The sequence below is a fragment of the Melanerpes formicivorus genome, unplaced genomic scaffold (genome assembly GCF_026170545.1).
Source record: "Melanerpes formicivorus ecotype bairdi unplaced genomic scaffold, bMelFor1.0.p_v2 SCAF_27, whole genome shotgun sequence".
NCBI lineage: Eukaryota > Metazoa > Chordata > Aves > Piciformes > Picidae > Melanerpes > Melanerpes formicivorus.
In genome coordinates this window covers 10717051-10744165 of record NW_027142379.1, presented here as the reverse complement: position 1 = coordinate 10744165, position 27115 = coordinate 10717051, and the positions used below count along the sequence as shown (strand labels likewise).

Genomic DNA, 27115 nt, shown 5'->3' with positions numbered 1-27115 from the left:
ACAGGTATGGCCTTTTACTCTGCACCTCCAACGTGGCACATAGGATTTAGCTGTGGCTTGGTCTCCATAGAAGCAAGTATAAGCAAGAGCTTTTCTGCACACCAATCCTTGGTACTCAGTGAAAACATCAGTGATCTCACAACTAGAAGCAGATTCTGTCTGCAAAAACATGCTACAGAATACAGAACTAACCAGGTTGGAAAAGACCTTTGAGATCATCAAGTCCAACCTACCACCCAACACCATCTAATCAACCAAACCATGGCACTGAGTGCCTCACCCAGTCTTATTTTAAACACTTCCAGTGATGGTGACTCCACCACCTCCCTGGGCAGCACATTCCAATGGCCAATGCTGTCAACTTCAGAAAGTGCAGTTACAATAGAAGAGACTAAGCTGAAAAGTCAAATCACTGAACAGAATTAGATCTGCCCTAGCTCAAACCAGGACACTTCTCTATTCTGTGTTGTGCCTGTGACCAGTGTCACATTGCTAGACTACTATTAGCCCATTTATATTTCCAAGTACTAGAGCAATATTAGCTTCACCCTCTTTATGTAGCTGCCTTAGCATTGCAAGACCTGAATGTGAATGCTGATAGTGCATACAACTTCTTGGCATGTCCATTCCAAACTCTCTAACACCACTTTTCCTTCAGTAACCAAAGCTGAACTGTCATTGGAATAGAAAACAACTCTTCAGCACTATATAACATAACTACATCAGCTGCCATCTTCCCAAATACACAGGAGGAATGTGTCTGTGGTTTAGGCTGGATGTTAGGGAGAAGTTCTTCACAGAAAGAGTGACTGGCCATTGGAATGGACTGCCCAGGGAGGTGGTGGAGTCATCATCACTGGAGGTGTTTAGGAAGAGACTGGGTGGGGTGCTTGGTGCAATGGTTTAGTTGATTAGGTGGTGTTGGATGATAGGTTGGACTCAGTGATCTCAAAGGTCTCTTCCAACCTGGTCTATTCTATTCTATTCTATTCTATTCTATTCTATTCTATTCTATTCTATTCTATTCTATTCTATTCTATTCTATTCTATTCTATTCTTTGTCATTCATTATGGTTAAAGCTGACATCCTCATCCCTTAGTAGGGTTTTCTTGCTAGTCAGATAATTTTCTATATTCTGTACTGGAAAAAAACTCCAAACTACTTCATTTGCCTCATTTTAACTCTATTGCCAATATAGAATCATGGAATTGTTAGGATTGGAAGGGACCACAAGGTGCATCTAGTTCCAAACCCCCTTCCAACTCTAACATCCTGTGACCTTTGAACAGATTTGCCTTATAAAAGTATTCACCTTGATAAAATGATCCCTTTCAAAGCATTAGGTAGAGATATGTTATTGGTTTGGACTCCATTCTGTTTGCACATAACAAACGTGGTCAAACCATTATTAGTTAGACTTAAGCTTTTGTTCTGTGATCAGTTCCTTTTCATCTGACAAGATGAGCTCTAATACAGAATTCCCCTGCATTGCATGCAACTTTTTTATTTGAGTTAGGAAACTGACATTTAAAATACTTTCAGCTTCCAAGTACATTTTACCACTGGCAGCACCAGACCTCCAACATATGTCACACATGCTGAAACTCACTGCAGTACAACAGGGTTTTTCCCTGGGTGTTGTAGGTGGGTGAGGCATAGGTCATGCTGTTCTCTAGTGTGAATTGATATCAGCTAAGTAGCCTGTCAGCTCCTGACCTATCCATTAGAACACTGACCCATAAACATTCATTTGCTTCCAATTGCCATCAGCTCAGGAACAGGTAATGCCATTCGTGAAGTGCTTTCTGTCCACTTGATCCTTCCAGAAGAGATTGTAGCAATTGATTTTGACATCCCAGTTTTCCAACCAGCTTTAGCAGTAAAAGAATCAAACCCAAAACCAATATCACACTAGGTTAAATCCGTGCTAAGAAAATGACCTCTTGTGCTGGTGTCAAGTTTCCAACAGTAAAATAGAGGCTAGTGAAAAATCTTTGGTCTTAGTGTTCTTCAGCATCCTTCAGCATTAGGATTTATCTTATCATTTCCATATGCACTCACTAAAGCTCATTGGTTCCTATTTGGAATGGAATGGAATGGAATGGAATGGAATGGAATGGAATGGAATGGAATGGAATGGAATGGAATGGAATGGAATGGAATGGAATGGAATGGAATGGAATGGAATTAACCAGGTTGGAAGAGACCTTTGAGATCATCCAGTCCAACCTATCACCCAACACCATCTAATCAACTAAACCATGGCACCAAGCACCCCATCCAGGCTCTTCCTAAACACCTCCAGTGATGGTGACTCCACCAATTCCCTGGGCAGCACATTCCAATGGCCAATCTCTCTTTCTATGAAGAACTTCTTCCTCACCTTCTGGCACAGCTTGAGACTGTGTCCTCTTGTTCTGGTGCTGGTTGCCTGGGAGAAAAGACCAAACCGCATCTGTCTACAACCTCCTTTCAGGTAGTCGTAGACAGCAATAAAGTCTCCCATGAGCCTCCTCTTCTCCAAGCAACCCCAGCTCCCTTAGCCTCTCCTCCTAGGGCTTGTGCTCCAAACCCTTCCCCAGTTTTGTTGCCCTTCTCTGGACACCTTCCAGCAAGTCAACATTTATATTTCTCAGAAGCTCCCAGACTCCCTAACTCACCAGTTTCTTAGAAGACAAATTCCTTTGTTACAGTAAATTAAGCAGCAGGCTCACATCAGCAGAGAGTGCCAACACTTTCCACAAACTAAAAGCCTTCATGTTACATCACTTACTTAGAGACTAAGTCTAGTCTTTCCTACTGGTTGTTTTTCATTGCTCAAAAGTCCTGAAGGATTCTGGAGAAGATCAGAGGTCCTGGAAGAAAAACAGCCTGCTCACTGCAAGCGTTCATCTATTATCCAAGAGACTGCCCACGAAGCTTCCTTTAAGTATCAGTGTGATACTGTCACTGATTCTGTTTGCCAAAGGGCCACGAGGATGATCAGAGGGCTGGAGCATCTCTCCTGTGAGGACAGACTGAATGAGTTGGGGCTGTTCAGTCTGGAGAAAAGAAGGCTCAGAGGTGACCTAATTGTGGCCTTCCAGTATCTGAAGGGGGACTACAAGAAGGCTGGGAAGGGACTTCTCAGGATCTCAGGTAGTGATAGGACTAGGGGGAATGGAATGAAGCTGGAGGTAGGGAGATTGAGACTGGATGTGAGGAAGAAGTTCTTCACTGTGAGAGTGGTGAAGCCCTGGAATGGTTTGTCCAAAGAGGTAGTTGAGGCCCCATCCCTGGAGGCTGGATGAGGCTCTGGCCAGCCTGGTCTAGTGTGAGGTGTCCCTGGCCATGGCAGGGGGGTTGGAACTAGATGATCCTTGTGGTCCCTTCCAACCCTGACTGATTCTATTCTATGATTCCGAAGCTTACTTAGCTTTGAGAGATGTTCCCATCTGAGATAAGCTCATTCAGAGCTCATATGAGCTCCAAGAAAGCACACAAAGATTTGTCCATTAGCTGGAGGACTCTTTTATGCTGAATCATAGAATCACAGCCCGCTTTGGGTTGGAAGGGATCTTTAAATGTCATCTAGTCCAACATCCCCTGCAGTCAGCAGGGATGTCTTTAACGAGATCAGGTAGATCAGAGCCCCAAGCAACCTGACCTGGAATGTTTCATGGGGTATCCACCATGTCTCTGCAACCTGAGCCAGTATTTCACCACACTCATTGGAAAGAATTTCTTCCTTCTATCCAGGATAAATGTCTCTCTTTAAGTATAAAAATATCACCCCTTGTCCTGTCACAACAGGCCCTGCTAAAATGCCTACACCCCCACCCCTCCATCTGTCTTAGTAGCCCCTTTAAGTACTGGAAGGCTGCTCTAATATCCTGGAATCTTCTCCAGGCTGAACAACCCCAGCTCTTCTGGGCTGAGGGAGCTGGGATTGTTTAGCTTGGAGAAGAGGAGGCTCAGGGGAGACCTCATTGCTCTCTACAACTACCTGAAGGGAGGTTGTAGCCAGGTGGGGGCTGGTCTCTTCTCCCAGGCAAGTGGTGACAGAAGGAGAGGACCCAGTCTCAAGCTGCACCAGGGGAGGTTTAGGCTGGATGTCAGGAAGAATTTCTTCCCATGAAGAGTGGCAATTGGAATGTGCTGCCCAGGGAGGTGGTGGAGTCACCGTCCTTGAAGTGTTTAACTGGATGAAATTTAGTTGATTAGAGAGCGTTGGGTGATAGGTTGGGCTTGGTGATCTCATGGACTCGATGATCTCAAAGGTCTTTTCCAGCCTGGTCGATTCTGCGGCTCTGTGAAGGCGGCGGGGCGGAGGCTGGCCCTCAGCACCGCCCCCGTTGTCATGGCGAGGCGTCCCGGGCAGCCACCTGGCTGCGGCCGGCCGGAGGCACCGGGGCCGAGCGGCTGCAGGGAGCCAGGCTGTGGCCGCTGCCGGTCCCGTTCTGCCCCGCACCCTGCCCCGGGGGTGCGGCCCCCGCGGCGGCCGGGCAGCGACGGAGCCCTCAAGAGCTCGTCGCGATGGGCACGGCAGAGAAGAGCTCGTCCTGCAACCCCGCCATGAGCAGAGGTCTGTGCCCCCGGAAAGTTCAGCTCGGGTGTTTGTACAGATAGATTTTATACCATTTTATCCTGATTTGTTTCTGTCTGAGGAGGCTGAGGCAGTACCACAGCCATGAGTTGAGGGTGTGTAGCGTATGGGTGTGGTGTCCTGCCTGCAAGGTGTAAGCTTGTATATATATATGTATATATATACAAAGATATAAATATAGAGATATATTATTTTAATATATATCTTTTATAAAATATATAAAATAAAATATAAATATATATATATAATAAAAACTTGATTAGAATGGCTAATAGCGTGTCTAGGCTAAAGGGCATCACTGAGAATATCTGCTATGTAGTATGAATGCTATGGGTATTCTTTCTTGTCATATTAAAATTATATAGCACTAGATATTATATTTACTATATAATCACACACAGAGAATCACCAAGGTTGGGAGAGACCTCAAAGATCATCAAGTCCAACCTGTCACCACAGACCTCGTGACTAAACCATGGCACCAAGTGCCACGTCCAGTCCCCTCTTGAACACCTTCAGGGATGGCGACTCCACCACATCCATGGGCAGCACATTCCAATGGCTAGCAACTCTCTCTGGGAAGAACTTTGTCCTCACCTCGTGTCTAAACTTCCCGTGGCGCAGCTTGAGACTGTGTCCTCTTTTTCTGGTGCTGGTTGCCTGGGAGAAGAGACCAACCCCCACCTGGTTACAACCTCCCTTCAGGTAGTTGTAGACAGCAAGAAGGTCTCCCCTGAGCCTCCTCTTCTCCAGGCTAAACACCCCCAGCTCCTTCAGCCTCTCCTCATAGGGCTTGTGTTCAAGGCCTCTCCCCAGCCTCATTGCCCTTCTCTGGACACGTTCAAGAGTCTCAATGTCCTTCTTAAATGGAGGGGCCCAGAACTGGGCACAGGACTCAAGGTGTGGCCTAACCAGAGCTGAGTACACGGGCACAATGACTTCCCTGCTCCTGCTGACCATACTATTGTTGATTCAGGTCAGGATGCCATTGGCCTTCTTGGCGACCTGCTGGCTCATGTTTAGGCAGCTGTCAATCAGCACCCCCAGGTCTCTTTCTGTTTGGCAGCTCTCCAGCCACTCTGACCCCAGCCTGTAGCACTGCCTGGGGTTGTTGTGGCCAAAGTGCAGCCCCTGGCACTTGGACTTGTTGAATGCCATCCTGTTGGCCTCTGCCCACCTGTCCAGTTGGTCAAGGTCCCTCTGCAGAGCCCTTCTACCCTCTAACTGACCAACATCTGCTCCCTATTTTGTGTCATCTGCCAATTTGCTGATGACTGTCTCAATCCCCTCATCCAGATCATCAATGAAGATATTAAAGAGGATGGGCCCCAGCATTGATCCCTGGGGCACACCACTAGTGACTGGCCTCCAGCTGGATGTGGCACCATTCACCACCACTCTCTGGGCACGGGCATCTATTCCTGTGAAGCAAATTTCCTTCCACTAAAAGCAGCAAACAGTTAAATTCTTCTTCCTTCCCTCCCCCCTCCACGACTTTGTGTTATATTCTATTTTCCCATTCCCATTAAAAGTTTGTGCCTTGAGGCCTACCAGCAGGGCATGCAATACCTACATTAAACCAAATTTAAAAGTAAGGGTGCTCCTGCTGCTAACGTCCTCAGATCACAGACATGCAAAATGAAGGAACTGGCAGCTGAAACTTTAATGGTAGGAAGTGCAGACGGAATACTTGGGGAAAAAACACAGCAGCTCTCTATGAGAAAAGAGTCCTATTAGCATTTATGTACTTCAAGATGACAAGCCAGACGATTCTACATAACTGTGGGGCTTTTTGGCTTTTGTTTTAAGTAAAACCCCGTGTTCCAAGTGTGGCAATGCTTACATTTATTTTTTTTTTATTCAAAAGGTTGTTACTATTATTTTAAATGTTAATACAGCGCCTGTTTTGTTGCACTGCACACTGCGTGTTCAATCTTATTCCTCCACCTTATGTATTCACTTAAAATAGTATTAATACTCCAGACCTTGATAGATTAAAGAAGCATAGGGAAAACATGCAGGTCAGGTTACCCAGTCGGTTGGCCCTGGGCAAATCAAAAGCACTCCAAGGAAAGAAAGAAAACCATTACAGCAAGATCACGACCATTAGGTCCTGCTGGAGAAACACCGGCAAAGATTTGTGTGGAACTCGAGTCTGGCTTTGCACAGAATGCGCTGGAAATGAGAGAGGGTTGACTGGGAAGCAGCAGGAGAAGGAAAAGAAACTGCATCCCTGGGAAGACATCGAGTAATGCTGGTTTTGTTTTGTTTGTTTTAGTTAAAATGAATGTGTTGCCTCAAGCCATCCTGCAAAGCCCAAGGGAGCATCCCAGGTTCATAGAGCAGATTGTTTGCCCCTCATTAGACTTTGCAAGGTATGTGCCTTTATTTATTTATTTATGTATTGCTTTCAGGGTATCAGTCAAGTATGCCAAGGTGACAAATTATGTTTGCTTTTTTTCGGCAATATTTAAAAGTGCAAAGATCAGAGGCAAGGAAATTCTCTCTTAGATATTAAGATATTAAAGGGGATGGGGCCCAGCAGTGAGGAGGCTCAGGGGAGACCTTATTGCTGTCTAGAACTACCTGAAGGGAGGTTGTAGCCAGGAGGGGGTTGGTTTTTTCTCCCAGGCAAGAAGCACCAGAACAAGAGGACACAGTCTCAAGCAGCACCAGGGGAGGTTTAAGTTGGGCGTTTAGACAGTGGGAGAGGTTTTTGTGAAGGGGGGGGGAGGGGAAAGGGGGGGGGAAGATGTCTTTTTAGGGAGAAATTCTTCACAGAGAGAGTGATTGGCCATTGGAATGGGATGCCCAGGGAGGTGGTGGAGTCACCATCACTGGAGGTGTTTAGGAGGAGACTTGATGGGGTGCTTGGTGCCATGGTTTAGTTGATTAGATGGTGTTGGGTGATAGGTTGGACTCAATGATCTCAAAGGTCTCTTCCAACCTGCTCCTGCTGGCCACACTATTCCTGATGCAGACAATCATGGAATCATAGTATCATAGAAACATAGAATGGTCTGGGCCAGGAGGGGCCTCTAAAGCTCATCCAGTCTGTCTCCCTGCAGTCAGCAGGGATATCCTCCACCAGACCAGGCTGCTCAGGGCCTCATCAAGCCTCATTGTGAATATCTCCAGGAAGTTTATTTCTAAGGAGAAATAATAAAACCCAGTAGCTGAGTTTTAGCTGGGTGGATAGTAACAGAAACAGGTATAGGAATGCACGGCATGAAATGTTAGCTGTGAGATAGGTGTCCATTGGATTCAAATCTACTTGTCTTTAATAAGCCAGTGATTTAAAATTAAATAAGAGCCAATTTACAGGTGAAGTAGACTTTTTTTTTGTGTTTCATAAACTATTTATGGAATACAGTGAGTCATCAAGGAAGCACTGGAGAAATAAGGCTAAAACAAGCCTTGGAAAAAGCAAGGGACAACTTCTGGAAGGAAAGTTTGGTAGTCAGAGCTATCCTTACCTCATTTTTTGCTATTAAGAAAGAGCATCCATTCCAACTCAGAGTCTGTGTTCTTTACATTAATTGCTTTAATTGTTTTCCATTCTCATCATATCTAACAAGCCATTTGCAATAATGATTGTTAGAGTTGATGGAATTTTGTGCTGTGCACCATTTGTTACGTATCATCAGCCTGTCTTTTCTCTCGCTCTGCAACATTAGCACCATTGATAAAACCAGCCAGGATAAGAAAAGTATTGATCATTTTTAGTAACTTCAGTTCTTTATCATGGATAACTCTGTGGGTTGAAATCACACACACACACACACACACACCCTAACTAATTTGGAGAAAACAACCCCCAAAATAAAATTGCCAGACTTAGCTCAGTTTGAAATGGAAGCAAATGAAGCTCTACTTACAAGCAAACTAAAATCTGGAAGTATGAAATGCAATGAATGTGTACCAAATACACAATATAGGGACAATATATATGTATTTACAATTCATAAGCAACACAGAAACTCCTCAGATTCCTCTGGACAGATCCAGGGGACCGTTTACCTCCTCTGCCCACTCCCTACCTCCTTCCTGTTACCTCACACGGTAGTCAAAACAGAGATCCCCTGGCAAGGCCACGGGAGAGAGAGGAAAGTTGCAAGCAGAAGCAACAGAAGAAAAGAGAGCAAGAACTGTTTATGCCTCTTCTCTACATCCCCATTAGCAAGCCAATGAATTCTATAGACCTTAGCATTGGTTTCCCATTGCATCCTATGGTCATTTATTTTACTTTCAGTCTTTGCACTCAGGGACTAGGCTAAAGTTCTCCCTTCAAAGTGTAACAACTGACACTCTGAGCTCCTCAGAGAGTCTGTGCCCAAGAACACCATGTTTCTGGAGCCTTACTGCTTTTAGATGTGGACATGCAACTGATGAACTCTGAGATGCCCCAGACCTTTCAGGCAAAGGCTTAGGAGAATGCTAGGATTTGGGGGGGGAAGGCAGAAAAAGACCAAAACCAAGACCAAAAAAAAGGACCAAAATCACCACAGTTCAGACTGTAACAATAACCACATTTGTAGCTGCCTCATCAGTCCTTTGAAGGGTATTGCAGAACATAAGTGCATAGTAATTGGTTTGCAGTTTGTTGCTTGTGGTTTTGGTCTGTTGGTTTGCTGTTTGGTTTTGGTGTGGGATTTTTTTTCCCCTCTTGGCCACATTTGTCTAATTAGAGGGTTAGAACTCAGCAATTTATACCTTTGCTGCAATACAAGTGACATTTGAAATTGTGTGTGATTCTAAGGGTTTTTATCCTCATTGTTTCTTGTTAAAATACCTTTGAGAAGGTAATGAGAAGGCACCAGGCTTTCTCTTATTCCAGTTTGAGGTCAGTTTTAACTGCAGTGTAGATTAAATTGCAGCAAGCTGACAGTGACACCTAGGAATTCACTCGTCGTAGCTGACTGCTTCAGCCCGGGGACTTGGATTCCTCCCCGTATTTGGTGTGTTCTCTGTGTGCTACTGATATACAGAAAGCCCACTTTGCAGTCTTCAAGCACAAAGAGCATCCAGGGTTGGGGTTTGGGTGGGGTTTATTTGCATTTTCTGCTGAGTATTTCACATTTAATTACCCAGAGATACTATTTTTCCTCTTTTTTTACCTATGACCTCCCCTTATGTCTTGCAATATGTTTTACAACACTTTAAAGCAGACAATAATTACCTTGTCTTCGTTGTCCTGATGACATTATGTGCCTTGGTAAATTGTGACTGTTTTGCTGGGGAATTGTGGACAGTGGTTACATTTTTTTGGGGGGGCATTGATCATACCTGAATTTTGATGGAAATATCAAAATCTGTACATTTTATCCCGGCCAGGAGCAGCTCACAGCGTTTGTGTCAGGCACAGCTTGAAACCTAAAGCCTCTGTTAGTGCGGCTCAGGAGTCGTAAATTCTGGAACAAATTGAGCCACCTTATTTGTGCTGGAAGTTTTTCCCCTGTTAAATACAGATGTGTCAAAGATATCTCTGAGCTGCTTAGCTGTTTTGTTCTCATTTAAATGAACTTCACGAAGCGTCTTTGGCGTTCTCAGAGCAATAAGGAGCGTGACGCTTCTATTAGCTAACACGCTGAAGAAGGATTCACTCTCATCCTTTGCAATGAAAGACAGCAGCGAGATACAGGCAGAGGAAGAGGAAAGGAACGGATTTGTGTGGAACACTAATTCTTTTCTCTGTGAGTGATTAGCCAGCCAATCTTTATGCTCTCTGAAAGAAGAACAGAAACACATTCACATTGCCTGTATACAGATAATATCCTCTGGCAGCCAGGAGATCAGAACCTATTTAAATACACTATGTGGTCAGCGAGAGCATATTACCCTTTAAAATTCAAGACATCTCTTGTGTATCAGAGTGGAGATGCAAAGAGAGGATGGCTCAAGGGAAAGGTGGCGTGGAGTTGAGAATTTTAAGTCAGATCCATGCATCCTGAAATTTGCTGGGTCTTATTTTTTCCCCACACCCTTTGGAATCCCCACTTAGGGGAGCCCCCTTTTCCAGTATGCCGTTCAACCTGTGGGTGGCTGAGAGCAGTATGAGAAGTCTGCAATAAAATAAGGAAAATATTTGGAGTTGGGTTTGGGGTTTGTTTTTTAACTGTCATTGTTGTGGATTTCCCTCCCCCCCCCCCCCCCCATCCCCCTTTTTTTTTGTTTTTCTTTTTTAATTTTGAAAAAAAAAATAAATACAAAATAAACTGAACCATTCTGGTCTGTGGAGCACTGCCTTATGAGGAGAGGTTGAGAGACCTGGGGCTTTTTAGTCTGGAGAAGAGAAGATTTAATAAATACCATTGAATATCTGAGGGCCGGGTGTCAAGACAGGACAGGACAGGCTCTGCTCGGTTGCACCCTGGCATAGGGCAAGGGGCAGTGGATGTCAATTCCAGCACAGGAGGTTCTACCTCAACATGAGGAGGAACTTCTTTACTGTGAGGGTCACAGAGCACTGGAACAGGCTGCCCAGAGAGGTTGTGGAGTCTCCTTCTCTGGAGGCTTTCAAGACCCATCTGATCCATTCCTGTGTGACCTGCACTAGATTCTATGGTCCTGCTCTGGCAGGGGGGTTGGATCTGATGATCTCCAGAGGTCCCTTCCAACCCCTAGCATCCCGTGAGCCTGTGATCCTGTGTGGTCCACACTGGCAATGCAAAAATGTAATGGCTCTTGTTTAGAAAACAATGCAAATTGAACAGCTTAATGATTATTGATTCCTCTAATCTCCAATCTCTTCTAGCTTCTCGGCAGAAACTTCAGCTTACTGAACGCTAACACCGACTCTCTTTTTCTTTTAGAAAGGAAGCTTGGTAATAGCTACAGACCAAAAAAACCCAGAAAATTAAAAGGAAAAAAAATAATAGTAATAAAAATAATAATTGCATGTGCTTATAGCCTGTCTGATCTATTACTTTGTCAATATTTCAGTATTTAGCTCTGACTTGGCAACACTAATGCATTATACATGCTGCAGGAGGCTACGTTAGCACCTCGCAGTGCTGCTTTTAATTTCTCTCTCTCTCTCTCTCTTTTCTTTTCTTCTTCTTTCCCCCCCCCCCCCCCCCCCCCCATTTAAATTTAGGATTCACTTGATCAAAGACAAAGATGGCATAGATGATTATTTGGCGAAGAATATCAAAGGGTTGTCAAAACAAGAAGCTGCTGCGTAAGTTGGCTCGGGGTTTTTTTTTTTTCCCCTCTCTCCCTTCTTCTTCTTATTTTTTTAAAGGCATTTTTAACATCCCTAAGTTTATTGTTTCCTTTGTTTCTAGTTATCACAATCATTTAATTTTAAAGTTCCCTGGGCCCTGGCCTTGCCACTTGAAAAATTGAAGTTGATCTTAAATTAATGACAGCTGGTTTCTCCTGATCTTAAGCGTATCAAAGCGTTTAGCTCCTAGGGTTTACCAATTTGTGTATTTACCAAAGCATTGTAACATTATTGCTAAGGTTGTGTCAGTAATTATATAGGAAATTGTGCTTCTTTTTTCCTTCTTTTTTTTTTTCCTTCTTTCTTTGTTTTCTTTTCTTTTTTTTTCCCCCCTGAGCCTTTCTGAACTATCTCCTCTGGGGTGGAAGCTTTGTATACCGGCACACATGCTCTTGTAATTTTGAATGATTATTTAGGCAGGCTCAAGCGCTGACTTCTGTGGTGGAGCATTTAGCACACCATTAGTTATTTAAAAACCCAGTGAGTGAAAGAAATCTTAGAGAACTTTTGATTCCTCACAGCTGAGGCATTTGTGTTTCGGAGTTACAAGAGACTGCGAGCGACTCAGTCTTCTGGAGTCTTTTAATAGATCTCGGGTTCAGCACCGTCAAAATTAAGGACAGAGCTCTAACAAATCTGCCTTGCTGGTTGTTTAAGTGAGCTGATTTATTTATTTCAATATTTAAATAAGAAAATGATGCATATACAAGGGCTCTAGGCACCTTGACAATTAATATTGTAAGCTCACTCTCGCAGCAAGAAAAAGAACCTTCCATCGATCAGACAGCGATTTTCCCACACAGTTTCCTGCATGGCTTCTTTTCTCCTTCCTAAGCCTAAGGATGAACCTTTAAACACTCCCTAAAAACTTTCACATGGCAATCTAGGAAATAACCAAATTCAAGTTGAGAGGAAATCACTTTTGCAGTGTCCTAAACCCACACACACTCAGCCAGCAGGCAGTTTCCTTTCCTGCGATACATGTCCAATTTCCCTGTGTTTTACCACTGTACCCCAATAGAGCTAATAAGTGCTCTGGCTGTCAGTACTAAGATTGTAACACATCTGGTAATCCAGGAGAGCAATCTGTTTAAAGCAAATACTCCACTTCTTTCATTTGAATTAGGACTAGGTTCAAAGATGCCAGGCTAAAAATCAGTTCCATGATGGGACTGGGCAGGACCTTCTCAATATGTCAGCATAGGCTCTGCAAAGTTCAGTTTGTTCCTTTGTTTCTGTAGGAGAGGCTCTGTTGTTGTGGTCACAGTGTGTGGGAGAAAGGAGCCTGACAGTGACAGGAAAGTGAGTTAGGTGAGGCAGTGGCAAGTGCCATGTTACTGCTCTGTGGGTGCACATGGTTGATGTGGGACAGTTACCTTTGATCACGCTGTCGCAGTAATCATGCTAGGTGTCAGAGCCACTTTAAATATTCCCTGCTTAAAGGGAAGGAAACCAGATTGGGCTGTGACTCAGTCACACTCTGCATGAGCTGGACCAGCCTAGGGATCAGATCCTTCCTGAGCAAATACTGTGTTGACAGAGGTCCTGTCCCCTGAATTAAGGGTAGTGCAGTGAGGGGGGAAGAGGGCGGAAGTGTCAGACCCCAGGGAGCAAGCACAGAAATAAGTACAGTCACTTACTGTCACCCCAGTTCTGTACCTTGCTGTAGTCCCTACACTGCAGCAATTCCTGCAGGCTGACTTGACTTTCCCAGTGAGCTGCCTCAGCCTTTAGCCCCAGTGGATTTCCACAGCACACACACCATGCCAGGGACAGAAGTGTTCTCTCTGTGATTACACTGGAAGTCACTGATATTTTAGGAAGACCTTGGGGCTTCAAAGTGCATTCTACAGCTCTAATTTGATCAGGTCAGCTTTTTACTGCTATTTTTAAAAGCCCACAAAAAAAGCAATACCAACTCCTCAAAAACCAAACCAAACCAAAAAACAACCCACAATAAAAAACAAACCCAAAAACCCCTCTGCTATCTGATCTTCCTATTTATATCTAAACCCTGAGTCTGGAGGGTGTGGAAAAGGAAACCGGCATGGAACAGGACAGTGAAGTGAAAATTTTATCCTCTGTTCTGCAACAGCAACTCAAAGCAAAGTGTTTCCTTAGTCTTCTGTAATATGCTGGTTCCAAAGTTACCCAAGCTTCTCAGAAGATTAAACTGGAATATCATCATTGGAGGTGTTTAAGAAGAGACTGGATGAGGCACTTAGTGCCATGGTTTAGTTGATCAGATGGTGTTGGGTGATAGGTTGGACTTGATGATCTCAAAGGTCATTTCCAACCTGGTTAATTCTGTATTCTGTATTCCATTCTGCATTCTGTATCTTATGCATTCTGCTTTATTTCTAGGGAGATTGTTTAAGTGCATCTCAAAAGCTTTCATTCCAAGAGGGGATTTGATGTGGCACTTGGTGCCGTGGTTTAGTTAGTCATGAGGTCTTGGGTGACAGGTTGGAGTTGACGATCTTTGAGGCCTCTTCCAACCTTATTGATTCTATGATTACTCTAAGAATTACTCTACATCAGCTACAAATTTACATTAAGCAGTTACAAAATTCTATCTACAACTATACAAAACTATACCAAATTATACTGAGCAGTTACAAAATTTCTGCAGTGTGTCCTTCACTTCTGCTGTTCCTTGAACCTGATGTGATCGTTGGAGAGCAAACAAATGGCAGCAAGCTGGCAGCTACGCAGTTAAATTAGTGCTGATCTAGCTGTAAAGCAAACCCCAACCAAAAACCCTCAGTGCATCAACTGCAATTTTAAACCAATTAATAAAGCAAGGCAATGCCACATCTGTAAATGATTTTACTGCAATCAGTGTTAGGCTTTGTATGTCTCACCAGACAACAGATGTATTTATTGTTTTAAAGAGTGTGAGAAATGGCTTATAATCTGCTGTGTGGTGTTTAAAATGCTGTTACCTCTCCAGAAGTAATTATTTCCTTACAGAAGAACAAGATTTGCTTCCTTTTACCACCTAAATATCTGTACTTTCGTTTCACCTGGAGGTTAACTTAAGAAGTCAGTTGTTATTTTGTTAGGGGAAAATTCCTGTAGCCATGCTCCTGTTGAATATTAAACCATAGACATTTTTTAGTTGGTGGGTTGGGTTGGTTTGTCTTGTTTGGGGTTTGTTGGTTGGTTGGTTTGGGGTTTTGGATATGGGTGTGTGTTTTGTTTTGTTCTGTTCCCTTCTGTTCTGTTCTGTTCTGTTCTGTTCCGTTCTGTTCTGTTTTGTTTTGTTCTGTTTTGTCTTGTTTTGTTTTGTTCCGTTCGGTTTGATTTTGTTTTGTTCTGTTTTGTCTTGTTTTAGTTTAGAATAAAATAGAATAGGATAGACTAGACTAGACTGAATAGACTAGACTAGACTAGACTAGACTAGACTAGAATAGAATTAACCAGGTTGGAAGAGACCTTTGAGATCATTGAGTCCAACCTTTCACCTAACACCATCTAATCAACTAAACCATGGCACCAAGCACCCCATCCAGTCTCTTCCTAAACACCTCCAGTGATGGTGACTTCACCACCTCCCTGGGCAGCACATTCCAATGGCCAATCTCTCTTTCTCTGAAGAACTTCTTCCTAACATCCAGCCTAAACCTCCCCTGCTGCAGCTTGAGACTGTGTTCTCTTGTTCTGGTGCTGGTTGCCTGGGAGAAGAGACCAGCCAAACTTAGGTGAAAACCCCTTTGCAGAGAAAGACAAAGGTTTATGGAAGCAAAGGATCACCTCTATATTCACTCCTCATCAGTCCTAGAGCAGAGAGATATTGTATTCCTATTTTCAGTATGCAGTCTGTAAAGTTTAGTTAGTTAGTTAGTTAGTTTAGTTTAGTTTAGTTTAGTTTAGTTTAGTTTAGGTTTTGCTTTGTTTTGGTTTTTTTGGGTGCATGTTCACAGAATCAGAGAAACATTCAGGTTGGAAAAGACCCTCAGGATCACCAAGTCCAACCATTAACCCTACTCTACAAGGGTCACCCCTAAACCATATCCCCAAGCACCACATCCAAACCACCTTTAAACACATCCAGGCTTGGTGACTCCAGCACCTCCATGGGCAGCACATTCCAATGCCTGACCACTCTTGCTGTCCAGTTTCCCCCCCCCCCCCAATGTCCACTTATGCAGACAGCAAATTTATTCCCTCCTAAATAAAGGAATGTGTGGGTAGATGGAAAGAAGCAGCATTCTTTAAAGCTGTTTCCTAAAGCTGTATCCTTCACAGTACTCTTTAAAATTAAGGTAAGCTGATTTCTTTATACTTGAAGGGGGTGGTTGGAAAGGCTGCAGTTATCTTCCTGTTACACAGCACTGTGCTCTCTTCAAACTTCAGCAAGTAAGAAGAACCTGTTAAATGTTCTTATGTTATAATCTCATTTTTCTGAGGAAAAATGTGGCAGTGGTTTTCTCTTTCTTTTCCCCACCTCCCCTTTGCAATATTGTTTTTTTCCCAGGGTGATAAAATATAAGAGAGAGAAAAAAAGACACCAAACCTGTGCTTAAGGAAGATAGTACTTAATTGTATTAAAACAGGATATTGCCTTGGTTTTCTGCTGGTTAGGGTTTGTTTCCTTCTCTAAGACTTTAACTTGAAATCAAGGAGTGAATGTGGGGTAAGAAGCTGGAAATGGAAGAAAGTAAAGGGTCCCATTAATGCAGAACGTGACTGCTTGCTTGCCCCAGAGTTAGGTCTCTGTAAGCTCATGAGGGGAATGGCTGACTCCACTGGCCTTCAGTGTGCTTTCCCTGCTATCTTCTGCCCTTAGTCATGACTCACCAAATCATTAATGCCTCAAAATGGGGTTGTAGTAAAAATTAAAAATTGTCCCTGTGACTGATCTGAGAGTCAAAAAGTTCATCATGAACGGTGAAGTAAGGCATTTTCCATCAAGGGATGGATTCATAGGGCTGAATCTTCAAATGAGTTTAAGGCCTAGAATGGACCAGAATTGGATATTGTCATTCGTGCTTCCTGATCCTTTATTTTTGGGCAGGGCCAGAAAGATCAAGTAACAGTTCTCTCTTCTTCATACAAATTAATATTGCCCAGAGACAACCATATCATCCAAAAAGAGCTATAGACTAGAAAGACAGACTTCGATATCTTTTTGATGAGAGGAACAGATTTGGATAGGTTTGGATAGGATAGGATAGGATAGGATAGGATAGGATAGGATAGGATAGGATAGGATAGGATAGGATAGGATAGGATAGGACAGGACAGGACAGGACAGGACAGAACAGAACAGAACAGAACAGAACAGAACAGAATAGAATAGAATAGAATAGAATAGAATAGAATAGAATAGAATAGAATAGAATAGAATAGAATAGAATAGAATAGAATAGAATAGACCTGGTTGGAAGAGACATTCAAGATCATTGAGTCCAACCTATCACCCAACACCATCTAATCAACTAAACCATGGCACCAAGCACCCCATCCAGTCTCCTTCTAAACACCTCCAATGATGGTGACTCTGCCACCTCCCTGGACAGCCCATTCCAACAGGCAATCACTCTCTCTATGATGAATTTCTTCCTAACATCCAGCCTAAACCTCCCCTGGTGCAGCTTGAGACTGTGTCCTCTTGTTCTGGTGCTGCTTGCCTGGGAGAAGAGACCAGCCCGCACTTGGCTACAACCTCCCTTCAGGTAATTGTAGAGAGCAATAAGGTCATCCCTGCACCTCCTCTTCTCCAGGCTAAATGCCCCCAGCTCCCTCAGCCTCTCTTCTTAGGGCTGTGCTCCAACCCCCTCACCAACTTTGTTGCCATACACCTTCCAGCAAGTCAACATCTTTCCTAAACCGTGGGGCCCAGAACTGGACACAGGACTCAAGGTGTGGCCTAACCAGTGCAGTGTACAGGGGCAGAGTGACCTCCCTGCTCCTGCTGGCCACACTGTTCAAAGAAATACTACACTACTGATTTTACTGAGTGTATTTCTGTGAGTCAGATGATTGAGTTCTAGTGTCTTCACTCAGGGCTTATTGGCAGCCACACAACATCTAAATGGCTATACAGAGTCAGTACAGGCTGACCTGGATATGCAGACAATTTGTACTTGTGTTTTCTGTCTCGTATTTGTGTCTTCTGCCTGGTGGATCAGTCTGTTACAGAAAGCTTGCACTGATAAATTTGTGCCAGCAAAGACATGGTCTGATATGACTTTTTCAGGCAGGAGGCAAGATTGGCTTCGACACATTCAGTGAGATGGGTTTGAAATACAGTGGGTTGTTCTGCTTAGAATTCACCAGAAGGCTGGTCCACTTCAAGATTATCTGGAACACTAAAAGGCAAAGGCTTTCATTCTTAGGTGGGCTGTGATCCCCAGAGCAATTGCCAGCCATCTCAGCTAATACTGGGAAGATCAATCACTAAACTGCTTTACAGGCTACGTACTAAAAACTGGGATACAATATCTCTGCTCTAGGAGGGATGAGGAGTGAATATAGAAGTGATCCTTTGCTTCCATAAACCTTTGTCTTTCTCTGCAAAGGGAATAGAATAGAATAGAATAGAATAGAATAGAATAGAATAGAATAGAATAGAATAGAATAGAATAGAATAGAATAGAATAGAATAGACCAGGTTGGAAGAGACCTTCAAGATCATCGCATTCAACCCATCATCCAACACCACCTAATCAACTAAACCATGCAACAAAGCACCCTAACAAGTCTCCTTCTAAGCACCTCCAATGATGGTGACTCCACCACCTCCAATCACTCTCTCTGTGTAGAATTTCTTCCTAATATCCAGTCTGACCCTCCCCTGGTGCAGCTTGAGACTGTGACCTCTTGTTCTGGTGCTGGTTGCCTGGGAGAAGAGACCAGCCCCCACCTGGCTACAACCTCCCTTCAGGTAGTTGTAGAGAGCAAGAAGGTCTCCCCTGAGCCTCCTCTTCTCCAGGCTAAACAACCCCAGCTCCCTCAGCCTCTCCTCATAGGGCTTGTGCTCAAGGCCTCTCTCCAGCCTTGTTGCCCTTCTCTGGACACATTCAAGAGTCTCAATGTCCTTCTTAAATTGAATTAAAAGGGGCAAATTATTTCCTACCCCAATGTTCTTCTGGTTTTGGTGCCAGCACCAGCTATACAGAGTTAAGGAATAAAGATGTCAGAAAAATTAATGAGAGATTGTTCATGCTCAAGCTTGTGGAAATAAAAAGTTTCTTCCTTCCATCCTTAAATCTTCTGCCATTTGGACTCTGAATGCTCAACCCCATTTGTCCTCCAACACTTAAGAGGGAAAACTTTCCTTACCTGATTAAAGGCCAGGATAATCTAGGGTCTCCTTTGTCCACTCAGTTTGAAGAATGGGGTTTGTGGGCTGGTACAGAGAAGAAAGCCTAGCTTGAAGGGTACTTTATTTCCATCCTAGCCATGCCAGACTAGTAAACCCTGCCTTTAGCCTGGACTTCTTCTGGTCTTATCTTCTGCTTATAGGTTATTTAAATCATGGCAGATTTGGCCCTCAATTTTACATTTGCTTTTAGATCTGTCCTTATTCTAACCTTTTCCATTGATGCACCAGTTCTTTCAGGAAGCTGAACACAAACAGTTGATTGCAAGCCTGATGAATCCAGACTTTCTAGTAGCTGTCACTTTTACCATATCAATTTGTAAGGTGACTTCAGAGGTGACCTATGAAATCTTTTACTCAACAAACAGATGGGGATCTTTTCCCATTTATTTCATGTGGCCATATTTCCCTTTTCACAGCCTGAAATGTTTCCTGGGGCAGCTCAATTCTAACGTGCACCATTTAGGCTTGAGAGTTTTGTGTTGTAAGGTGGATTTGACCATTTCTGTGTTATGGAGTGAGGCTCTCAAGGGACAGTGAAGGGGCACCGCCAAGAATAAGGGTCAGGAAAAATATCTTGTTGGTGTGGGGTTAAGGAAAGGAAAGAGGAGAGGCAGTTGGTGTTGCTGCAAAGCTTGCAAAAGGCAATTTCAGACACAGACAGGTAATGTGCAGGTTCTGCTTTTCCCTTGAATTTCAGTCCTTGCTTGCGCAGTGCTTTGCTGCAGTGATGGACTGATTTGAACTGCTTCCATTTCTGCTGTGTGTGACACTACGAGGACAGAGAGAAAGAGCTAAAGAAGGACATAACAGCAAAAGCAGGAATGAGCAAACTCTTCTTTCCCTTTCATGTTCAGGTCCTAGCAAGTTTTTGCTCTTTTCCCTGACGTCAATCCCTGGCTATGACCTGTGAGCTCCTTCCGACCCTCTTTGGTCGCCTTTGCCCCGGTTGAGAGCTGGTGGGGTGTTGTGTCAGCTCACTTACATTTTATGAGGCTATTTCTGCACTCTTCAACACTGCAAACTGCGGCAGAGGGTAAATCAGAAGCGAAGACATGGATCCTCGAAGCAAAGGCATGGATCCTTTCACAGCAAAAGAAATTTTAAATGAAAGCACTCCATCCCAAACTCCCTTGCTGCTTGTGGGAAGGGAGATGGCACAAGCCACTTATTGAGCTGGATGATAAATTTTCAATTTCCTTCACAATATTATTTAAATATATTTTATTCCCCACTTCCCCTCCCCCCAGTCTGAATAATTCTGAACAATCTTGCTTGCCACCACCAAGATTCAATGTTTATTAAACAACTCTCCACACAAAAAAAAGAAGAGATTTTAGCACTTAGAGGCAGACATTCTCTTTTTTTTTCTGGTCAAATGAATGATCTCTGAGAATTTCAGGCCTGATCAACATGTGATTTGGTGTAATTAGGGAGTGATCTGAGGAACAGAAGCGTGTGGGAAGCGACTGGTTTGCCTCTCCTGAAGAAACTTCTCTCTCCGCGTCGCCGTAGCGCGAAAGGTTTTTCTCTTGAAAAGGTTAGGGAGGAAAGGGGGGGAAAAAAAAAGTTCTAATCAACTTCTGTACATTATGTAGAACTTCATTTTCTAAACTCTGCAAAAGAAAGTTTCATATTTAATGGGGAGTCATGAATTATTCCATTTATTATCTACTTCCTCCTTTCAAAGACATGATCTGGATAAAAGGCGGGGTGAATAATTTCAAGAAAATACAATCCATTTTTAATGGGAAGGTGCAAACTACAGATTCTCATGACTATTAGCAAGTAGAGAGGAAACAGAATTTTACTTGCAAAAACTCATCAAACTCTTGCAAAGATAAAATACATGACATACTTTAATAACGAAGAACACAGCCAGCTGAAGTTTCCCCCCCCGCCCCGCCCCCCCCCCCCCAGCCACCACCTTTTCTTTCTTTATTTCAGTGTAAGTTGTTGTTTTTGCTAAGTTTGGCCCTCACGGTTTTCTGGTGCTTTCATTGGGGGTTTGGAACACAAGCCCTGTGAGGAGAGGCTGAGGGAGCTGGGGTTGCTTAGCCTGGAGAAGAGGAGACTCAGGGGTGACCTTCTTGCTCTCTACAACTACCTGAAGGGAGGTTGTAGACAGGCGGAGGTTGGTCTCTTCTCCCAGGCAACCAGCATTAGAACAAGACAACACAGTCTCAAGCAGTGCCAGGGGAGGTTTAGGCTTGAGGTGAGGAGAATGTTCTTCACAGAGAGAGTTGTTAGCCATTGGATTGGGCTGCCCAGGGAGGTGGTGGAGTCACTGTCATTGGAGGTGTTCTGGAGGAGACTTGATATGGTGCTTGGTTGCATGGTTTCGTTGATTAGGTGGTGTTGGATGATAGGTTGGATGCGGTGATCTTGAAAGTCTCTTCCAACCTGGTCTGGTCTGGTCTATTCTATTCTATTCTATTCTATTCTATTCTATTCTATTCTATTCTATTCTATTCTATTCTATTCTATTCTATTCTATTCTATTCTATTCTATTCCATTCCATTCCATTCCATTCCATTCCATTCCATTCCATTCCTCAATGGCTCAATAATATTTCTCCAATGAAATTGTTTAGAATTACCTTTGGTTTTCCTTTTTCCACCCAATAGTGATTCATTAGATTTATTATATCCATTTACTTTTCTGCTCCAAAAAATGTGTGACAAAATTTGAAAGGCATAGCCTAAAACTACCACATTCTCAAGCACCAGCTTGGAAGACCCAGCAAGTAAATAATTATCGTTATCTCTTCCTACACTGTGAAAGCAGCTTGCAGAGAAATTCTCCGCTGTCGTGAACATCACAGGTGGAAATGGTTCCTAAACCCAAATGTTTCTACCTCTCAGGCCTGAAATAAAAAAGAGGAGAGTTGAGAAATACTTCATTTTGGTAAATAACAGCCTGCAAAATATGTTTGGAATTACTTTTTAAAATGATTATTAACAAATAGAATGTGTTTAGAAATAAAGTGAGAAAGATGTTTGGGTTGGTTGGTTGGATTTGTTCTTTCTTTCTCATCATGCTCGAGTTAATCACAGGTGTGTGTGCTCTTGTGTGAAGAATATTTTTCATCAGGACAGCATTTTTATCTTTATTTTTAGTGCTTTCTTTGCCTTTGAGGCTCAGGGGCAGAATGTCCCTGAAAGTTCACCGCTCGATTTGTATTCCTGCTTTCTGGGCTAGTGATGTTTCTTCATTATCGCAGCGCTTACGTCCCTTTTCAAACACATTTTCCCCGTGCCGCCCTTTGATGTTTATAATTGATTAATTTTTCATTTTGTGTAGTATTAAAGTGGCAGAAGCAGGCTTGGAACAAAAGGAAGGCAGCACGATGTACGTGTTGGTTGCGGGGTGCTACTGACAGGTTTCGCATCCACCTTTGATTGCAGGATCTAGGTTAAAGAGGGGTTTGACAACAGGCAGAGGCTGTGAGGCAGTAGATGAGAAACATTGCATTGCACATATGTAACTTAATTAAAGGTGATTGTAGCTATATATATATGCTATCAAGTCCATATACATTAATTTTACTGATATATAAATTAGTTGAAGGTGATTGTAGCTATATGTATGGCATCAAGTACCTATACATTTATTTTACTGATATATAACTTAATTGAAAGTGATTGCAGCTATATGTATGACATCAAGTACCTATACATTTATTTTGCTGATATATAACTTAATTGAAGATGATTGTAGCTATATGTTTGGTATCAAGTACCTATATATTTATTTTACTGATATACAACTTAATTGCAGGTGATTGTAGCTATATGTTTGGTATCAAGTATCTATACATTTATTTTACTGATATATAACTTAATTGAAATTGATTATAGATATATGTATGGTATCAAGTACCTATATATTTATTTTACTGATATATAACTTAATTGAAAGTGTTTGCAGCTATATGTTTAGTATCAAGTACCTATATATTTATTTTACTGATATATGACTTAATTGAAAGTGATTGTAGCTATATGTTCGGTATCAAGTCCCTATACATTTATTTTGCTGATAAGTAACTTAATTGAAAGTGATTGCAGCTATATGCTTGGTATCAAGTCCCTATACATTTATTTTCTGGTTTATTTTCATTGTTTCATCAATATTTCTGAAGGCATAGCTCTGTAAAGCTTTTCATCCTTAAAACAAACCACCCCAAAAATCAGAGTTCTTATAATAAATCAGTTCCAAGTGGCCATCGTTCCCTCCTAGGTATAAATTGTCACACAACATTTGTTGTTCACTGTTTAGGGTAGGGAATTGTTTTGATCATATTTGGGGGGTGTTGGTGGATTTTATGCTCTCTGTGTTTAGGATTTAGGATTAAACCCCAGCACTCCACCCTAATCTAATTTAATTCTCAGCCTTAGCAATCAAGAACTCTGATGTGCACGCTAACCATCTATTACTATTTAATGGCATTTACTGTACTTTCATATCTTTCTTTAATGAGATTACTATAGTCTACAATTTAACACATTACCATCGAGTAAATATTTCATTAAAAGAAAAGTATTTAAACGGGCAGTCTTTAAACTAGGATTAAAGAGGGCTGTGCCTGGAGTCAGTTAAAGAGCTTTGTAAGGGTAGCAGTGCGTGGTGAAAAGGTGCTGAGCGCCTTGACCAGCTGAGGGCATGACCCATCAAAGGGCTTGTGTGTAGAAATATTCACACTGAACTCAGATACTCAGACAACTGGGATGTATCTTCAAGTCAGCTATGCCACTGGCTTCAGTGGCTTGCAGCCCAGACACATGAAAATGAGGATTTCAACAATGTGAGTACCTGGGTTTGTAGCCCTGTCACCTGGATCACAGCATTGCTGCATGCAACAACCAGATCTGCAGCTTCCAGACTTACCAAACCTTTGCATCAGTGCTTCTCAGAAAGACAAGACTGCCCATTGGGATGGGCTGCCCAGGGAGGTGGTGGAGACACCATCACTGGAGGTGTACAGGAGAAGACTGGATGGGGTGCTTGGTGCCATGGTTTAGTTGATTAGGTGGTGTTGGGTGATAGGTTGGACTCAGTGATCTCAAAGGTCTTTTCCAACCTGGTTAATTCTATTCTATTCTATTCTATTCTATTCTATTCTATTCTATTCTATTCTATTCTATTCTATTCTATTCTATTCCACTCCACTCCACTCTATGCTATGCTATCCTATGCTATCCTATGCTATCCTATGCTATCCTATCCTATCCTATCCTATCCTATCCTATCCTATCCTATCCTATCCTATCCTATCCTATCCTATCCTATCCTATCCTATCCTATCCTATCCTAATTCTATTCTATTCTATTCTATTCTATTCTATTCTATTCTATTCTATTCTATTCTATTCTAATTTCTATTTCTATTTCTATTTCTATTTCTATTTCTATTTTTCTATTCCTCCAAAAGACCCTGCAGAAGTGTCAGCTGTATTTTAGATGGGGGTCACTAAGGATGTTGCAAAGTTGGGCAGTCCAACTATAACCAAACAATAACTCCTCTTTCAGTTCTGAGGGAGGACAGCCTGAAATTATAAACTCTTGGATTTTTAGTGTTTTGTACAGCATATTTTTTTTGACTTGGTGCAGGAAATGATGGTGCCTCCTTGGTTATGCTTTTGTTTGCATGTAGGTAAAACACAAAGCAGGAGAAGTGCTCACATATTTGATGTCATTTTAATTTACCTGCAGATTTATAGACACAAAATAGGAGGGGAAAGTGAAATAGATTTGTTTAAATACAGCAAAAAAAAACCCCAAATATCTTCATTATTCTCCCACAGTTTTGCGGTCGTTATCTAAGGCATTTATATCAGTCACCGACTTGCCAGCTGCAGAAGGAAATCCCAAGTGGATGAAACCTATTTGAATGCAGTTTTTAAACATTATAATAATTGGTAGAGTAATTATTTTACACTGGAAGTACACTTTAATATTTCATATACTATCGTTGTTTAATCCGTGCCGTCTTGTGCTTTACAAAACGGGATGGCTCCGGTACACTTGTACTGTGATCAGCAGCTGGCACCAGCCTACACTGCTAAACAGATCCTATGAACCCTGAGATTAAAACCAACTCTGGGATTAAAACTAACGATAAGACACGCCGCCTGAAACCAGCAGACTTCTGCACTTACATTCCTTGCCTGTAATTGACCACATCAGACATGAGGCGTGGAGAGTCAAGCTCTGTATGCTAAGACCAGTTCATGCCTCTACTGACTATCTAACACCAGTTATTACCTCTTGACCTTTTTCTTCATTCTTTTCTCTCTTTAAGTGTAAAGTGTAGAACAAATCCAGGCTTCTTGTGAAGGATTTTCAGGTAAAGGGAATGTAATAAGGTGCTGTTGCGATCCCCTAGCGTTGCTTAAGAGTCTTGTAAAAGTCCAATACCACATCACCCGAGATGGCAACAAGAAATGTTTCCCCTCCCATTTTGTCTCTATAAATCTGCAGGAAAATTACAATTACATCAAATATGTGAACACTTTTCCTGCTTTGTGTTTAACCTATATGCAAACCCACATAAACAAGAAGTGTCTTGTAAAAGTCCAATGCCACGGCACCCGAGATGGCAACAAGAAGTGTTTCGCCTCCCATTTTGTCTCTATAAATCTGCAGGAAAATTACAATTACATCAAATATGTGAACACTTTTCCTGCTTTGTGTTTAACCTATATGCAAACCCACATAAACAAGAAGTGTCTTGTAAAGGTCCAATACCACAGCACCTGAGATGGCAACAAGAAGTGTTTCTCCTCCCATTTTGTGCCTATAAATCTGCAGGAAAATTACAATTACATCAAATATGTGAATAGTTTTCCTGCTTTGTGTTTAACCTATATACAAACCAAACCAACATAAACAAGAAGTGTCTTGTAAAGAACCTGAGACGGCAACAAGAAGTGGGATTTCACTAGCCTCACTGGGCGTTAGTGCTTATGATGTTTGCACTGGTGAAGTCAGCTCAGAATCAGGTTTCTGTGACTTCTCAGTGTGACTCTGGATGGAATGTTAATAACACAAAGAAAATTATGTAAGTGGATGTAGAGTTTAGAAACCATCAAATGCCTGCAGCATTACCCAGGTACAAGTAAAGCAGAGTGTTAGCAGTAGCAGCAGGGTTTTGTTTCCAGGCTTGCGGAACCACATTCAATACACAGCTGCTTCCACCCATGTGATGTTAAGACTACATGAAAGCATCATCTATAACATGAGACCACAACAACGACAACTCTAACTGGTGGTCATTATTTATTTGGTGGGAAAAGAAAAAGAAAGAAGTTAAAAAAATTCTTCTGACCCCACCATGACACAGACTGTCATGGATAAAATACTGCATGGTGTAGGAGGACAAATGCATGATGCCCATTAATGCAGGTCCACTCAGTGGACCTCAGTTCACTGTTTTCCCCCATGTAGCAACAGCATTCCAGTAAGGGCAGGGCCGAGGGTGCAGTCAGAGGAACAGTGGGAATTTCATGGATTAAAATAACCCAACAAGGCTGATTTAAATTACAACCAGGTTAATTGCTCTCTGTTTTAACCACAAATAGAGAGTGTTCTCCACGTTTCGCTTGCAAAGGAATTGTTTTAACAACATCCACCTGCAAGCTTTTTCCTTTCCCCCCGCACACATCTGTGAGGAATGGAGACTTTGGGTTTATATTCACCTCACGCTTACAGTTTGAAAATTAAACACAGCTGACTGAGCTCTCTGCTCCTTTCCAGTTCCACCAGTTTCAGCGCTCGCAAGGCAGCTTTTGCATGGCTTGGTCACGGCGGAACTACAAAGCCGGAGACAGGTGCCGCTTAAGGAGCGCAGCCTCGTAAGGAGCGTGTAAACGGCGCGAAGCCGGCATTTAATCGGTGCCGGCTGCTTCCTTTGTTCTGCGCTCACTTTGTGCTGCGCTGCCGGCTGCCTGCCTAACACATCCTGCCTGCAG

At 42.6% G+C, this 27115-nt stretch overlaps 1 protein-coding gene across 1 annotated transcript in view; it reads left to right on the top strand.

Annotated features, from left to right (window-relative positions):
- The first annotated feature begins 4534 nt into the window (after positions 1 to 4534).
- Positions 4535 to 27115, top strand: part of TTC29 (tetratricopeptide repeat domain 29) — a 168619-nt gene continuing 146038 nt past the window's right edge. Inside the window, exons 1-3 of the mRNA XM_068154101.1 lie at positions 4535 to 4565; positions 6865 to 6961; positions 11683 to 11766. Of these exons, the coding sequence (XP_068010202.1) occupies positions 4556 to 4565; positions 6865 to 6961; positions 11683 to 11766 (191 nt within the window). The 5' untranslated portion in view covers positions 4535 to 4555. The remainder of the gene's footprint in view (positions 4566 to 6864; positions 6962 to 11682; positions 11767 to 27115) is intronic.